The sequence below is a fragment of the Saccostrea cucullata genome, unplaced genomic scaffold, assembly GCF_032062105.1.
Source record: "Saccostrea cucullata isolate Sc308-1 unplaced genomic scaffold, CSIRO_AGI_Scuc_v1 ctg259, whole genome shotgun sequence".
NCBI lineage: Eukaryota > Metazoa > Mollusca > Bivalvia > Ostreida > Ostreidae > Saccostrea > Saccostrea cuccullata.
In genome coordinates this window covers 171,224-186,859 of record NW_026934432.1, presented here as the reverse complement: position 1 = coordinate 186,859, position 15,636 = coordinate 171,224, and the positions used below count along the sequence as shown (strand labels likewise).

Below are 15,636 nucleotides of genomic sequence, written 5' to 3'. Positions count from 1 at the left end.
GGGGGTGGGGCAAAAACCACTAAAATTAGTGCAATCTTTAAAAATCTTCTTCTTTACTCCTGGACATCAAGCAGTCAAACTGTTGGTATGATTGTAATCAGCATTAAGTCCTCTACCAAAATTGTGAAATTCATGGCCCCAGGGTCAGGGGTTCTGGTGTTAGGGGCGGGGCTCTATTGATTATATAGTGAAAATGCATTAATTCTTTGAAAATCTTCTTCTCTGCTCCTGGGTATTAAATAAACTTATTAAGTTCATAGTTATGATGATCAAGAGTGCCTCTACCAAAATTGTGAATTTTATGGCCCCAGGGGCAGGGGTTATGGTGTTAGGGCGGGGCTCTATTGATTATATAGTGAAAATGCATTATTTCTTTTAAAATCTTCTTCTCTGTTCCTGAGTATCAAATAAACTAACTAAGTACATAGTTATGATGAGCAAGAGTGTCTCTACATAAATTGTGAAATTTATGGCAAAGGGTGGGGTTCTGGTGTTAGGGCGTGGCTCTATTGATTATATAGTGAAAATTCATTAATTTTTTGAAAATCTTCTTCTCTGCTTCTGAGTATTAAATAAACTAATTAAGGACATAGTTATGATGAGCAAGAATGTTTCTACCAAAATTGTGAATTTTATGTCCCCATGGTCAGGGGTTCTGGTGTTAGGGTGTGGCTTTATAATGATTATATAGTGAAAATACATTACATCTATTAAAATCTTGTTCTCTAATTCTGGGTAATAAGCAGATGAACTATTTATATAGTTATGATGGGCTCCTCTTCCAGAATTGTAAATTTGGGAGGCCCCTGGGTCAGGGATACCAAAATGGGAGGAGGGGGGGGCTCTACTTATATACTGAAAACGAATTGTTTGAAATCTGCTCCTTGGTATTAATCAAGTAATTTTGATAAGCAAGTGTGCCTTTTCAAAAATTGTGCAATGTGTAGACCTAGGGTCAGGAGTTCATGTGTTTTAGGAGCACTCCTGATTATTGCTGAATATTACTGATTAGTTGACATACATGTTTTGTTCCCCTACCCTCCCTATGGGTATTTAGTAACCAAACTAAGCAATTGCTAAGTGTATAGTTATGATGAGCAATTCAAAATTGTGAATGCCACAGCTTTAAACATGAACCAAATTCGATCTTTGGAAAGTTGTTGCATGATGCTCAGGTGACCTATAAGGCCCATGGGCCTCTTGTTAAGTTAAATATGTGCACATGATAATATATATATACATGTATACATATCCAAAAAATAAGATAGGATAAAAACTTGATAATTTTATCAAGTTTTTATCCTATCTTATTTTTTGGACATGTATACATGTTTAAATCATATCCTTTTACAAACTATACATAACACCTTTTACTACATATTTCGATACATTTTATTAGTTATGTCTTATTTTAAATTATGTTCCCCTTTCCATTTACCCATTGACTGTTTTTAGAAACTTTGTTCCTGAAGAGGTAACAGAATACAAAAGTGCCTTTAAGAAGTAGAACCTATTGCTGTACTGATCATTTTTAATACTTTAGAATTCCAACTTACATGTATCTTTTAACAAAAATGGACATAATTCTTTGTTTATGCATGTTGTGGCACCATGAGGTCTTTGAATATCCATAACAGGATACAAAAAATAATCCAATTTGACAAAGGGTAAAAAATACCATAGATTAAAACTTTTTAAAATCATTATAATAATTTATTGTAAAAATACATTGTAGTATGAAAAACCGCTGTTTGACGTGTTACCTCTGTGATGTTGAGCAGCATCTTGATCTGTGTGAAATTTTCAACACTTTTACATTTTTCATCTTGCCACTTACCTTTTATTTTTAGGCAATAAAAATAATACTTTTATGTCTAATTTTTACACAGCAGCAGGTGCAAAAACAGTGTGAAATACTCAAAATAGATTTTTTTCAAACAATTTTTCTACACACAAATGCACTAAAGAGAATCAAACGTGAAATCGCATTCAGAATCAACGTGTGTTTAAAATATTTGACTTTTAACTTTAACATTTAATCTTTATAATTCATTTTGCATGAAAAATTATAATGGAGCGCAATTTAAGTATTACAATATTTTTTTGTTGAAAAACAATTATGTCATGCATAATATACAATGTACATGATGTAGGTATAATCTTAAAAAGTTTTTGTGTGAAAATGTTGTAATTCATATTTTTGCAGAGATGATTTATCTTTTTATTTCGATAAAGATGTATACCTATATGAAATAAAAACGGGAGATATGAATAAATGAGAAATATGAAATTTCTATAATTTTCGTACTCTTGTGTCATGCATGATATTGACTTTTCCGCACTAAGACAAAAGTAAGTAAGCACTGATGAACATCTGTATATAAAACCTTTGCCGAAAATAAGTACATGTATAATTTTTGCTTTGTATCATTTATACACTGTTCATATTTTCTTTCTAACAAATGATATTTGAAGAACTTTTTTTCAATAATTTTCCATTCCTGGCATTATTTTTGACATTTATTGATATTTTGTTTATTAAATTTTATGTCAATCACAGACTCAGTTCTTCTTTTTTTGCGAAGAAATGGACATGATATTCTGATATCATGAATAAAAAAAGTTTTAAAGTACTTTCAGTTGCTGTTCTGTCTCAAGACAATTGTTCACGTTTTCCAGATAATATATAAAATGAAACACAAGATTTCATCAAAATCAACAGCTTAAAAAACGTAGGACGTTTCAACTTTGTACTCAACCATTCCCCAAGATAAATTAAAGTTTAGGCTTTTTGATATCATTGACAGCTGCTTTATAATGAAAATGGAACTTGTTACTTTACTTATCTTGTCATTGGACAGTTGCAAAATTATTTTGGTAAAAAAAGCATTCTAATTGACAAGAACACACAGGTTCTCTGAAGTTGACATCAAAAAGATGCTTGAGTTTCTGACTGACAATATCTAGAATGTCGTTTTCGGAGACCAGGTCTTCAAACAATCTATTGCGATTCCCATGGGTACCAATTGCGCCCCATTATTAGCGGACCTATTTTTGTATTGATATGTAGCGAAATTTGTGCAATATCTTATGCGTGAAAAGAAGAAAACAGTTGCTGTGGCATCTAACTCGACATTGAGAGATATTGACGACGTATGATCGATTACAATGTAACAATGGTAATATCCATTCGTATCTCAATAAAACATATGGAGATAACGAACAGCATTCAACAGCAAAAGTCCTTTAAACAATGTAAATCGGAGCATAGCAATCATGGACTTCCAAAACATCGGAGGTGGAATGAAGTGCTATGGAGGAGTAAGCATCCCTTGCCGACCGGCCACAACCGCCACGTGCTCCTTGCCATGATCGGGAAATAACGGGAAAACCCATCATCCATTAAGTGTAAAAATAATGGACTAACAATTAGTATGAAAAACGTCAGTCAGCATTTGCTTCTTTAATAAATTGTATTTGCTGACAATGTCATTGTGTCGACCATAGAACTTACGAAATAATGACTTTAAACTAGACAGCTGAAATTTTTGTTTCATCAACAGCTGAAGTGTTTGTCTCATCAACTTGTTTGTTAATGATTTACCTCGTTTTAGAAATTGTTTATACGTAGAGTATGCTCTTGCGTATCGAATCAACGGATATATATATAAACTCTCTTTGCAGGTGATGAAGGTATATCTGCATAATTAAGTAAGGGAAAATGAAGACAGTGATGGAAAAGTTTATGTCATTACGTTTGTCATAGAGGTTGGTTGTTAGATTGCCATTAACATCTTTTTTCAACTAAAATATGAAACAGATTTGTCAGACTCTGTGGTATCTTTTATCTCAAGCTTTCCAGGATATATCATATCTACACAAGAATAGAAATTATTGTTTATTGACACTATGTCTTAGATATATCTAAATATCGAGTTGAAGGCTACAGCGAGTCTGACACATCTGTTTCATATTTGGATATCTAACTTGAAAAGGACGTTAATAGTTGGGTTGAGAGATGTTTTACTCGTCTTCTCCTTGTTCTCAATGAGGTTAACTCAATACACAAATATTGAAAAGTTTTTCGAAAGATATGATTAATTACAAATTGATACTCTCAATTACTAAAATCTAAGTGTAGAATTTTTGTTATACATATATTTTTTTCAAAATGCGTTAACTTTCTCCATGGCAAAAATGTTAATGTACACTTTTAACGCACTTTGAAGAATTTTTTCAAAGTGCTTTGAGTATGTCTCAAATTTAACGCACTTTGAAAAAAAATGTCAAAGTGAGTAATTTTTTCAAAGTGCGTTGCCACAAAGCTCTATGATAAACGTGATGACTTTAACTTTTCTATCGTCAGCTTCCCTTACTTATGCAGCAATATACTGTAAGCTTCCTCAGCACCCTGTCAAATGCCAATCAGCTTACAGTGTTTCCATCCCATGTAAATTCAATCAATTAAATTTAAGGCAAAAATGTTATGTATTTAAACACCCTTTATAATTTACTTCACATCCTTGTAAATTTTTTATTTCATTTAATAAAGACTTCAATGAAATATAACAAAACAGTCAATACATCTATATGAGTCTACGTCCTAGCTTAACATCTCTGGCCTATTAAAATATAGTGGATTGCTGTGTCCGTGCGGTGGAGAAATTACACGCTACTTAATTTGTATTAGTTTACATTATTTTCTCATACCTAAGTCACTAGTAATTTACAGTCAGTTGTGTTGATGATGTAATATGATGTGATCGTTATGAACGTTGTGTTGAAACTGGCGTTCGCTGCTCATATATATAACCTTCTATAATGGTCACGTGATCAAAACAACCAATGAATAATTGTCCTTTCTGGAACTACTTTACATACGTATTGTATAAAACAAAAAAAATAACATCGCTCAAAATGTCCTTTCTACATGTAAGATTTTTTCGATATACATAATAAAATAAGTTCAACAAACAATCTGTAATAAAACGGACACGCACAATCCACGGCGTAGTAATACCGGACAATAATGCATACACATAAGTCTTACGCTACACATTCAAGTTCCAAAACATTTCGTCAAATAAAACATAATGAAATGACAATACTGCAATAAAATAACATTTAAGTATCAATTATAAATATTTGACGACACGGACAGTGTTATTTCGATCTTATCAATTGTAAAATGACAATGTTTATGTCACATGACTATTTACTTCGTAAGAAAGATGGCAGGCGCCCAATTTACAACACATGTGATAATACTGAAATAAGTAAGTAAATTACAGTCGTAATGTGGTAGATAATGATGAAAAACTGACATATAACATCTTAGTATCACTGTCCCTTACTGTCTGTTCAACAATATCTCGCTAGATCGTCTAGTAATACAAAAACAGCATTTGTTTACATAACAATGTAGAAGTGCAATGTGTATTGCATAAATAATTCAAGTAAACAATAAGATAATGAAATAACATGAACAATAAAACATTTCTAATAATTTACAATTGGATGCTACTTTACATCACCAAAAAAAAAACCACTCCACCATCAGCCTGTGATTAATAAGCAATATTCTAAAGTCCAACCCCCATGCATAACAATACCTTCATCACCTGCATACGGTCGAGTTTATATATCTCAGATCAGTTGATTTGATACATGTACGTAAGAGCATGCTCTACGTATGAACAATTTCTAAAACGAGGTAAATTATATTGAAAAACAAGTTGACGTAACAAAAATTTCAGCTGTCTCCTTTAAAGTCATCATTTCATAACTTCTATGGTTGATACAATTACCTTGTAAGCAAATACAATGTATCATTGAGTAAAATGCTGTCCCGTTAATAACGTTTTCCCATTGTTAGTCCATTATTTATACACTGAATTGAAGGCAGATGTTTCCCGTTATTTGCCGATCATGTCACTGAGCACTCGGCGGGTGTGACTGTCCGGCAGAGAACACTCACTTGTCAAAGGGGTATACAAAATGGATTTTAAAAATTTGTGGAATTTTAAAGTATTCTTTACAGAAAAAAAGTCTAGGGCAATTTTATCGCTAGATACTCGTAAGTAGCTAGGCATGTTTGTATTCACCAAGTTCGTAAGTAATCAATCATGCATATTAACATAGTTTTACATATACAAACTCGCCAGAAAAAAGATATGAGGAATACTTTGTTCATAATTGTATGTCTATTTTATGGATTTCTCAAAAGAAAATAAATTCAGATCAAAGGTTATGAAAACTGATCTTTAATCCTGAAAAGTATAAAATACACTATTTTTGTGAGGGTTCTATTGTAAAATAGTTTTGTCCATCCACTTGTCCATTAGATTTCTCCTTAACATTTACATTCACTGGCTCCAATGTAAAATAGTTATCATCATTTGCATTTTCCTTGGAAGAAAATTCGAAGTTTTTATGAACATCTAAAGGTGGTGTTTTTATATTAAAATCGTCACCCCTATTCAATGAAAGGGGTCCTTTGGGTTCAGAAAACTGGGGACCATTTAAATGTATCCTTTCCTTTTGAAACTTGTCCATTGCGACCAAATTGCCTATTTTGTCGTCTGTTTGATGAAATCCCGAATCTACATTCTCAGAATTAGCTACATCCGATACAGGTAACGTCACCATCTCGTATTCAATGTTTTCTGTTAAAATCATGTCACTCATTTGTTGAAAATCTACAAACTGAAACATATTCTGTAGTTTATTTTTTAAAACAAAATATGCATTCCTGCTCTGTGCACTGTTTCTTTCAACAAAATCACCTTTTACCCAATGACGTATGATCTGCTCCACTCTTTATACTAAAGGAGTAGACAGAGAAGCTATAACTTGTGAAGGTGTTTAAACATATCATTGTATAATTATTTATAGTGTGCACATAACATATGACAATATCGTACATCATATTTTAAATATGTACATTCGGTGTAATTTTCTTTATGAAATCCATTAGAAATCCAGGACGTTCAACTTTCTATAACACACGCGAAACCTTGTCACAGCGCGGTAGAATACACAGAAAGAACTACATGTATTTTCAGTATTTAGGAATACCAAGATGTATAATGTTTTGACTCGATTTCATTTTAAAAATTGTACCCTTGTAAACTTAACATAAAATACGGCGAAGATGATTAAAAACTAATTTGTCATTTTATTTCCTCGCAATGTTTATTTGCGTTATTTAACTTTCCAACGTCACAAACGGCTTTTCGTCGTCGTGAACGGCTATTACGTTTATCAAGCACGCCAATACCGAAGGACGCTAAATTCACATTAAACATGAAGGAAATAAACAATTGTGATAAAAAAAAATTAGAGAATGTAAATATAAGCATTGAATTCATATTTTGGGATGTCTTCGGTCCTATAACACACCGGGCTGTGCCGACAAATTATCATACCGGGCTAACGCCGCGGTATTCAATTTGTCGGCACGGCCAGGTGTGTAACACTGTTATAGGACCGAAGACATCCTAAATTATGAATTCAATGCTTAATCAAAAAATATATTTTGCATAATATTATTTTTGCCAGATCATTTACATCTTGACACCTTTGCAAAATTTTGTTTTTTATTAGTGTTCAACTGTTAAAATCGAAAATAAAATTAATTTTAAGGCATTATTCTGCGATAATATAAATAAGCACATCACTTAAGCATTGAATTCATATTTTGGAATGTCTTCGGTCCTATAACACACCTGGTCGTGCCGACAAATTGAAAACCGCGCTAACGCGCGCTATGATACATGTAATTTGTAGGCACGGCTAGGTGTGTTATAGGACCGGAGACATTTCAAAATATGAATTCAATACTTATATTTACATTCTTTAGTGGTTTTTTTTCTTCATAATTGTTTATTTCGGTAATCTTTGATGTGAATTTAGCGTCCTTTAAAATGGTGTGCTTTATAGACGTAAGAGCCGTTTGTGACGTCGTAGAATTAAATAACCCAAACGAATATTGCGAAGGAAAAAAGTGACAAATTAATTTTAAATGCACAATTGTTGTATTTTTACGTTAATTCAACAGGGTTAATTTTTAAAAATTAAATTGTGTCAAACAATGTACATTTTGGTTTTCATAAAGTATTGAAAATGCATATACTAGTAGTTCCTATACTGTGTATTCTAACGCGCAGTGACAAGGTTTTGCGTGTGTTATAGAGATTTCAACGTCATGGATTTCTAATGGATTTCATGAAGAAAATTACACTGAATGTAAATTTAGTAAATTAATCTCTCTCTCTCTCTCTCTTTTTCTCTCTAAAAAAGATTTTTTTTTAAAGCATGTACCTCCGTTTGATCAACATGTGAGTAGTGGTTGTATGTCTCCGTCAACGCTTCCTTCCTCCGACGACAAAAGAGCCAACACAGAAAAATGATTGTAAGGAAGACAACGACTGCTACCGAGAGCGACAGTAAGATCAGTCGCACTTGGCTTGAGATGACTGGTGTAGTATACGTTGTAGTAACTTTAACTGTAGAAAACAATATAGAGAAAACCTCAAATTTCTTAATATTATTTATACAATGTTTGTCAAGAAGTAGCGTTTGAATTTATTATTTACATGTAGAAAAAATTAAAATTATTCACATAGCATACGTTTCGGTATGATATAACAAGAAGGAAGACTAAAGTAGGCTTCTATTCTGTTTTATCAACATTTAATTTATTTGAGGAAGGTTTGTTCTGTATCACTGTATCCTTTAACAGTGTTTAAAGACTTACATTCTGTTGTGTTCAAAATGGTAAAATTGTTGATGATGCTGAAGGTGATTTGCTCTGTAAAACCCAATAGAATATTTTAATTTTTCCAAACTTAACTTTATGTATATCCGATTATACCAAATTCTTAGTTCTTCAATCTATTGCTAACTTTCAAAATACTTTTTTATCTTCAATCAATTTTAATGATTTTTGTTGATTTTTTTTATATGTATGATTTATGAAAGAGGACATAAATTATATATTAAAAAAACAATTTTCAAGTAATTGATTATGTTGATGAAAAATTTAGCAAACCTAGAATAAAAAGGAAAATAAAACTTAGCAAACCTCTAGTTTCTGTCGTTCTGCTACGGCTATTCCCACTCATTTCTTACAGAATATTCAAGTACTTTATATATCAAAAGACATATTTCTCTGCAGAGTGAAGATAGCTGAGTAAAGCTTTGTATGTTGTTATTCACTAGTAAACCTTGGGCAAAAACTTATTCTAAGTTTGTTTCCTGTCTCTGCGTGTATAATAACAATACAGTCAGTGTTTAACTTCCCTTTAACTTAGTACATGTATGTAAATCTTCACGAATGTTTTCTTTAAAAATAATCTAGATGGGATTGCTTATCTTTGGATTTTTCCCGATTCAATGACGTCGATACTTTTTTGGAGGGAGTGTATTAAATTTCATACACCAATTTAAAATCTGAATAATCGATGATCAAAATCTATACTGGTTCTTTGCATTCTTTTGAATTACTGATGCTTATTTTCTTTTGCATATAGGCAATCGCGGTTTGATTCAAAGGGAATATTCAATACAAAATACATTCTATATAAGACTTTAAGAATATGTTTTGACGCTGGAGACTTTTTAGTTGGGATCACAATCGAATTTTCGACAACTGAACTACAAATGAATGCGACTCTTTCTTTCTATACCCCATGAAATAATCTTCACACACTTATGCGTTTATGGGCCCTGGTCTCAGCCGTTAACTTGAAGAGTTCTCGAGAATTTTCATAGTATTTATTTTAATATTTGTTTGGTAACTCAATATCATACAGTATCATTAAACCAACAGGAATGTATTTATGCCTGTTATCAAAATGCTGTCTCTGAAAATTGAAGCCTTTTAATCTGCCCGTGATATTTTTTTTTTATTTACCAAAGTAAGTCAAAGGTCAAGACATATTTGATTATAATTCTGATATTTTCATTATGTCTTATGTCCAATTGAGCACATGGTAAAAAAGCACATACACGCAGACCTCATCTCTATCCAAATATACTGCACGGAAATATAGTCTGAAAAGTTGGTCAAAGATCACGTTCAAGGGTACGTGGACGGTGAACAGACGAGGAAGAGAGACAGATTTCGGTTTAAGCTATTCCTAAGTGCTGCTTTGATCTACAGGCGATACAAAAATATCTTAAGAAGATTTGAATTTTTCTTTGCCTTAAAATATGCAGAGTGCATTTAAGAATGCATCAAATAATATATTTATTTTTTTCCGGAACAGTGTATAATACCTGCATGATTTCCTTATGATCAAAAACATATTTATCCAGAAATCTTTTTTATATCCAGTAATAAAAACTAACATGACTAAAGCAACTTAAGAAATGTTCCCACAGCCGAAGCAATTTAACAACTTTCCTACAATTTTCTCCCCAAGTCATACACTATTATACATGTACATATGTACATAGTACATAAAATTAATTCTGTTGAAGCTCTTAAAGTTTATTTTCAATCGGCAACATTTTATTACAGAAATAATAACAAAAATTAGAAATCAAAATGAAACAATCGGCAACATTTTATTACAGAAAGAATTGGAAAAAAAAATCAAAAATCAAAATAAAACTATGACGACCTTGCAATTTTAGGGTTTTACCTGGTATATCATGATGTTACAAAATTCATGGAACTTGAACATATTCGTTAATGCAAACAACAACAACACATATTAATTATTTGTAAACTGGATATCAAAGACGTGAGCATCATTCACCTTTCATTAACATATCTTGGTTCTAGTCCAGGCTCCAATACAAAATACGGCGACTGTCCTAAATGACAAACAGAAAAGTAATCATTCACGTATGTGTTTGGCATTGGATAAGATTCTAACTTTTCCGATAGTTCTTTCTCACTACACGGTTCTACATAATGATCTTCCTCATCCTGCTGCTGATCCGCTTTGAACTTCAGAACGCCATTTTGATTGTAGTCCATTTGGTCTGCAGGTCCTTCCACGTGTTCATCTTCGTGGAACCTCAGTACGCCATTTTGATTGTCGTCCATTTGGTTTGCTGGTTCTTCTAAGTTACCAATTTCGTGATACTCCGTTTCGCGGTATTCTGTTCCTTGTGCCATTACTATTCCGTGTCCTATTATAGATGACTGGTTTGCTTGCTGTTAAGGAAAAATATATACCGTAGTTAGTTTTGTCTTATGTTAAGGAAAAAATAACTTGCTGTTGTTTTGCTTGAGCAGATCTGAAATAGTAAAAACAATGTACGGCTTCAATACATATACAAATCATGTGCTGTATTTTTCTTAAATTTAGAAGTGAAGTAAGAAATTCAAATTCATATTTTCTTAATTATTGAAGGACGGAACAGTTTGAGCTGTATTTTTTTTCCCTAAAAAATTAATGTTCTTAAAAGGTTATGAAATTGGATTTGATATTAGTTGAGTAGATAAATATGATAAATCTTTAAAGAATATGGCATAATGGATGAATACTCTGGAAATATCACGTCATTTATATGGTACATATCAAAATTTTCTGCAGAAAAGTTGCAAAATGACTCGTTCCGTATTTATTTTCCTTTAGAAAATAGTGTCCACAGCCGTCACTCACTTCAATTTTTAGATATACATCTATTGTGTAAAATACTTTGAAAAATCACAAAAATCTTTTTGGGCGATACATACGCTGAAAAAAAATTCCACTGAAAACTGATATCTTCTACAATGTTTAAAAAAATACGGTAAAATGCACAAGTTAATGACGTCACAATCTCTATTTAGGAAGTTATATGAATGGCTCATTTTTATTCATTGTGTTTCAATACAAAAAAGGACGAACTTTAATTTCTTATATCACTTCCATATTCCATAAAAATAAAGGGCAAAAATTGCATTGAAAAGGTACATAATTCTTTTTGTGCATTTTTCCGTATTTTCATTTAAAGTTGCAAAAGACATCAAGTGAAATTTTCCTACAGAAAACATACACACCCCTACTAATGTTATTGTGATTTAAATTCAAGACACGTGGCTTAGGTTGATCTATTCAAAGGTTATAGGGTAGAACCGGTTTTATAAATAAAATTGGCAGTAAACATGATATTGCTATAGCCTGTTTCTTTTGAAAACATGTCTTGTGATAAATGTTTCCAGACCCTTCTGAAAGACTTTCGTGATTTTCAACAGAAAAAGGGTGGCTAAAGGATGGGGTGTTAAAAAACAATATATCTTATATACTTTTCGGCGAAAATTAGAGCTCACTAGTGACCGATTCGCTGGTAAAAAATGTGCAATATCATCTACACTGACAAATCTTTGTTTGCCTTATATGGCTATTATTATAAATGCGCACAGAGGATCCTACCACGAGCAACTGACCAATCGTTGAATGAATATCAACGTTTACGCCAAATACTCGTTTACATTAACTTCGAACACGTAGTTCAGGTCAATTTTTAGGCACCTGAAGTATAAATCTTTGAAAAATCACAAAAATCTTTTTCTTAATGAAAAAAAAATGTAAGAGTGTATAAAACCTCGAAAATATAAAATTTCCCCGTCAAACACATCAATATGTCGTTATATGCAAGCATATTGTACTTTTTCTCCCGTTTAAACAATGGCCCTATTCGGTACAATAAAAATACAGGTGTATTTTTATTATACCGAATAGGGCCATTCTTTAAACGTGAGGAAAAGTACAATCTGCTTGTATTTAACGACATATAGATGTGTTTGACGGGGAAATTTTATATTTTCGAGGAATTATACATTCTTACATTTTTTTTCATTTAAAAAAAGGGGGGGTTATTATCCATACTTCAGGTGCCTGTGGTCAATCTACGATCATGTTAATGGACTGCAAAATAAAAAAAAGTGTTCTTACGAACAAATTACAAAGATAAGAAACTATGAAAGATGTTTCGGACGTTTTTAATTTGTTGTTAAATGGGAAAAAAATGTTTAATAAAATGTAGTTTGCGTCTAGTTCAGAACGTCAGCGTTTCAAGGGTAAAGAAAACGAGCAGCATCTCATGCATTTAAATGGACAAAACTTTGTTTACGTTCGCGATCACGTGTTCGGCCAGGGAATTCACCTGGCAATTGTATTCACCGATAATACAACAAAGGAGTTAATACAGACGCAAATCGCTTTTGCAGTATGACTTTCAGAAACCTAGACTTCCGCCGTTTATTTAACAAATGGATTGCTTATGAGCAGGAAAATAATATTTTTAAAAATGCTTTTCATTTACCATAAGGTTTTCCTCTTGTTCAAGCGTAAAATTCCTGGAGTATTCGTAGTAACCCATAATGCAATATTCATTCAGCTGATTGGTCAGTTAAAATCATGCTGGTGCCTTATTTGCTAATCTGACGCCAAAAAATATAGTCCCGGTTCCCATGCAAAAATATTTGTCCATAAAGAAATTTTAATTCATGACTGCAGAAAATTTTATCATAGAGAATACTTATTTAAGTTTGAATGAATGTAAAAGAGACCGATTGACTGAAGTACATTTCTGCAGACATTATCAGCTGATTCTAGGGTGGTGAAAACTGAAACGCAACATAACTTTTCTGTTTACCATGTCTCCACGTGCTAGTCACTTCCTAGCCACATTTCCGTGAATAATTTACCCTATCTCGCTGAAGTCTCGCTAACTCTCGCCAGAGCCACTGCCAGAGCTACTCTGAACTCATCGGGTTTTATAATTTGCAGAACACCGAAAAATAAAAGGTTCCGAACACATTAGTAGGGGTGATACAGGCAGTACATGCATAACCCATGACATTTTCAAATACAAATATATTTCATATGATTTTTCAACGCATTTTACACAGTATATCCCAAAAAATGCTCTACACAGGCGACGGCTGCAGCCACTATTTTCTAAATAAGCACAGAAACGAGTACTAGTCATTTTGAGGCTCTTCTTCATAAAACTTAGAAATGTGCCTTTCATTTCCAAAATCGCCCTCTTTCTTGCCTTATTCTTAATTAGCAATGATCATATTCATCTACTCAACTCATGTTAAACCCATTTTCATAACTTGTTAGAAACATTAACTTTCTGGGGCACAATAATGCCAAAACAAAAACCGTTCTAGATTCTAGATATGAAATGTCTACTTACGATAGACTGGTCCACTAGGGAAAAGTCATAAGATTCCCCGTAATATGTCTCTCTTTTCTTCCTGCAGCGAACACAAACTACAATAAGGATTAAGACGACAACCACCCCCGATATCAGGAGAGGAATCGTCACGGCCAGAAAGCCTTTACTGTTGGGTTTATCCCAGATTTTGGTACTAGAAGACATTGTTGTTGCTACAAATTAGAAAATAAAGAGTTATCAAAGAAATATCCTAAGACCAATTTCAAAGGTATATTGAAAACAAGGATTTTTTTTTTCTAATTTGAATAAGTAATAAATTTGAAATCGATTTACATGTACATATAGGCGTATTTTGCCGGTTTGGAAGACTTTATAGGATGAATGTTTTGTGCAGAGGGGAAATTTATAATCTTGCTCTCGATGAATGTTTTGTGCAGAGAGGTAATTTATATAATCTTATCCTCGACAAAAATTTGTTTCTAACCGCCAATATTTATCTCCATTCATTTTATTGCTGTTTTGTTTTACATGGACTTTGGAAGATACGCTATGACGTTCAGACATCATTAAAATGATATAAGTAGAAAGTTTAAGAAATCTGTTGTTTTGGAGGCCTTTGTTTGCTTTGCTCCTATTTTGTATTGTTTGATAGACTTTTAAGCTTCAATACTGATCGTTATCTCCCTATTATTCATTAGAGTGTGAAAAATTCACGTCAATTTTATATATTTTTACAAATTATGCTTAAGAAACGGCATTGATTTCAACTTTGAAGATGACAGGAGTTATTTATAAAACAGAAAATGTGTGTGTTCTTAGCTCAAAAACACTGGGTAGTGTTCAAAATAATACAGATTGTAACTTCTACAGCAACCAAACAGTTTTACAGAATTAAAAATACTTACTTGCATTATTAATCAGGGTGTCATTTGATGTTGTGTTGAAAAAAGAATCGTTGTCCATTCTTTGATAGCTTTGAACTAAAAGAAGGAATATTTATGATCACTCTTTTCATTTTAAGATTTTTTTTTTTAAAAATTCCAATATTGCTGAATTAATGAGCTGATAATTTTCCTTTACAGCCTTATTATGTTACATTTTATATAATATCTGTTTAAGATATAAATGATTATTGAACTAAAAATGCACCAACCTGGTCGCCGATGTTGTGAAAGACTTATACTCTTGAAATCTATTCCTGACTTTTGAAGATTAAGGTTACTAAGTCCTTGCATAACAAAGTCTTTTGGACCCATCTTTCAAAGTCAATATCAGATTTAGAATTAAATCACATTGAAAATAAAACATGACTTAATCGGTGCGTGTGTATGTGTTATTTTTATGTCTGAATCATATCGAACGAGACCACCTTTCCTGTTGAAGGAAAAAACTTAGATCACTTTCTTCCGGTTTAGAAGTTTCGATATAGTAAGCTCCTCGAGAGCACAACAGTATAATTATTGTATAATGTACAGCATATCACATGCTACAGCAGCCGTTTCACTT

At 32.4% G+C, this 15,636-nt stretch overlaps 2 protein-coding genes across 2 annotated transcripts; both read right to left on the bottom strand.

The window, feature by feature from the left end:
- Positions 1–6,243: 6,243 nt before the first annotated feature.
- LOC134240671 (uncharacterized) lies at positions 6,244–9,379 on the bottom strand. Its single transcript, XM_062722735.1, has 4 exons — positions 9,086–9,379; positions 8,759–8,812; positions 8,323–8,507; positions 6,244–6,705 (listed from the first exon to the last, which is right to left on the bottom strand). Exons 1-4 carry the CDS (start codon positions 9,123–9,125, stop codon positions 6,289–6,291), a joined length of 696 nt encoding a protein of 231 aa, XP_062578719.1. The 5' UTR covers positions 9,126–9,379; the 3' UTR covers positions 6,244–6,288.
- Positions 9,380–10,543: 1,164 nt separating this feature from the next.
- On the bottom strand, positions 10,544–15,539 carry LOC134240670 (uncharacterized). The gene is made up of 4 exons (XM_062722734.1): positions 15,284–15,539; positions 15,036–15,110; positions 14,149–14,342; positions 10,544–11,170 (listed from the first exon to the last, which is right to left on the bottom strand). The coding sequence occupies exons 1-4, from the start codon at positions 15,384–15,386 to the stop codon at positions 10,763–10,765; spliced, it is 780 nt and encodes a 259-aa protein (XP_062578718.1). The 5' UTR covers positions 15,387–15,539; the 3' UTR covers positions 10,544–10,762.
- Between the last annotated feature and the right edge of the window lie 97 nt (positions 15,540–15,636).

Excerpts from the sequence above, each read along its gene's own strand:
- LOC134240671 (XM_062722735.1), bottom strand. The coding sequence starts at position 9,125 with ATGAGTGGGAATAGCCGTAGCAGAACGACAGAAACTAGAG. Across the intron at positions 8,508-8,758 it reads CATTTTGAACACAACAGAAT|TTAAAGTTACTACAACGTAT; the intron begins GTAAGTCTTTAA and ends TGTTTTCTACAG. Across the intron at positions 6,706-8,322 it reads CACATGTTGATCAAACGGAG|TTTGTAGATTTTCAACAAAT; the intron begins GTACATGCTTTA and ends AATATGTTTCAG.
- LOC134240670 (XM_062722734.1), bottom strand. The coding sequence starts at position 15,386 with ATGGGTCCAAAAGACTTTGTTATGCAAGGACTTAGTAACCTTAATCTT. Across the intron at positions 15,111-15,283 it reads TTCACAACATCGGCGACCAG|TTCAAAGCTATCAAAGAATG; the intron begins GTTGGTGCATTT and ends TCCTTCTTTTAG. Across the intron at positions 14,343-15,035 it reads CACCCTGATTAATAATGCAA|CAACAACAATGTCTTCTAGT; the intron begins GTAAGTATTTTT and ends TCTAATTTGTAG.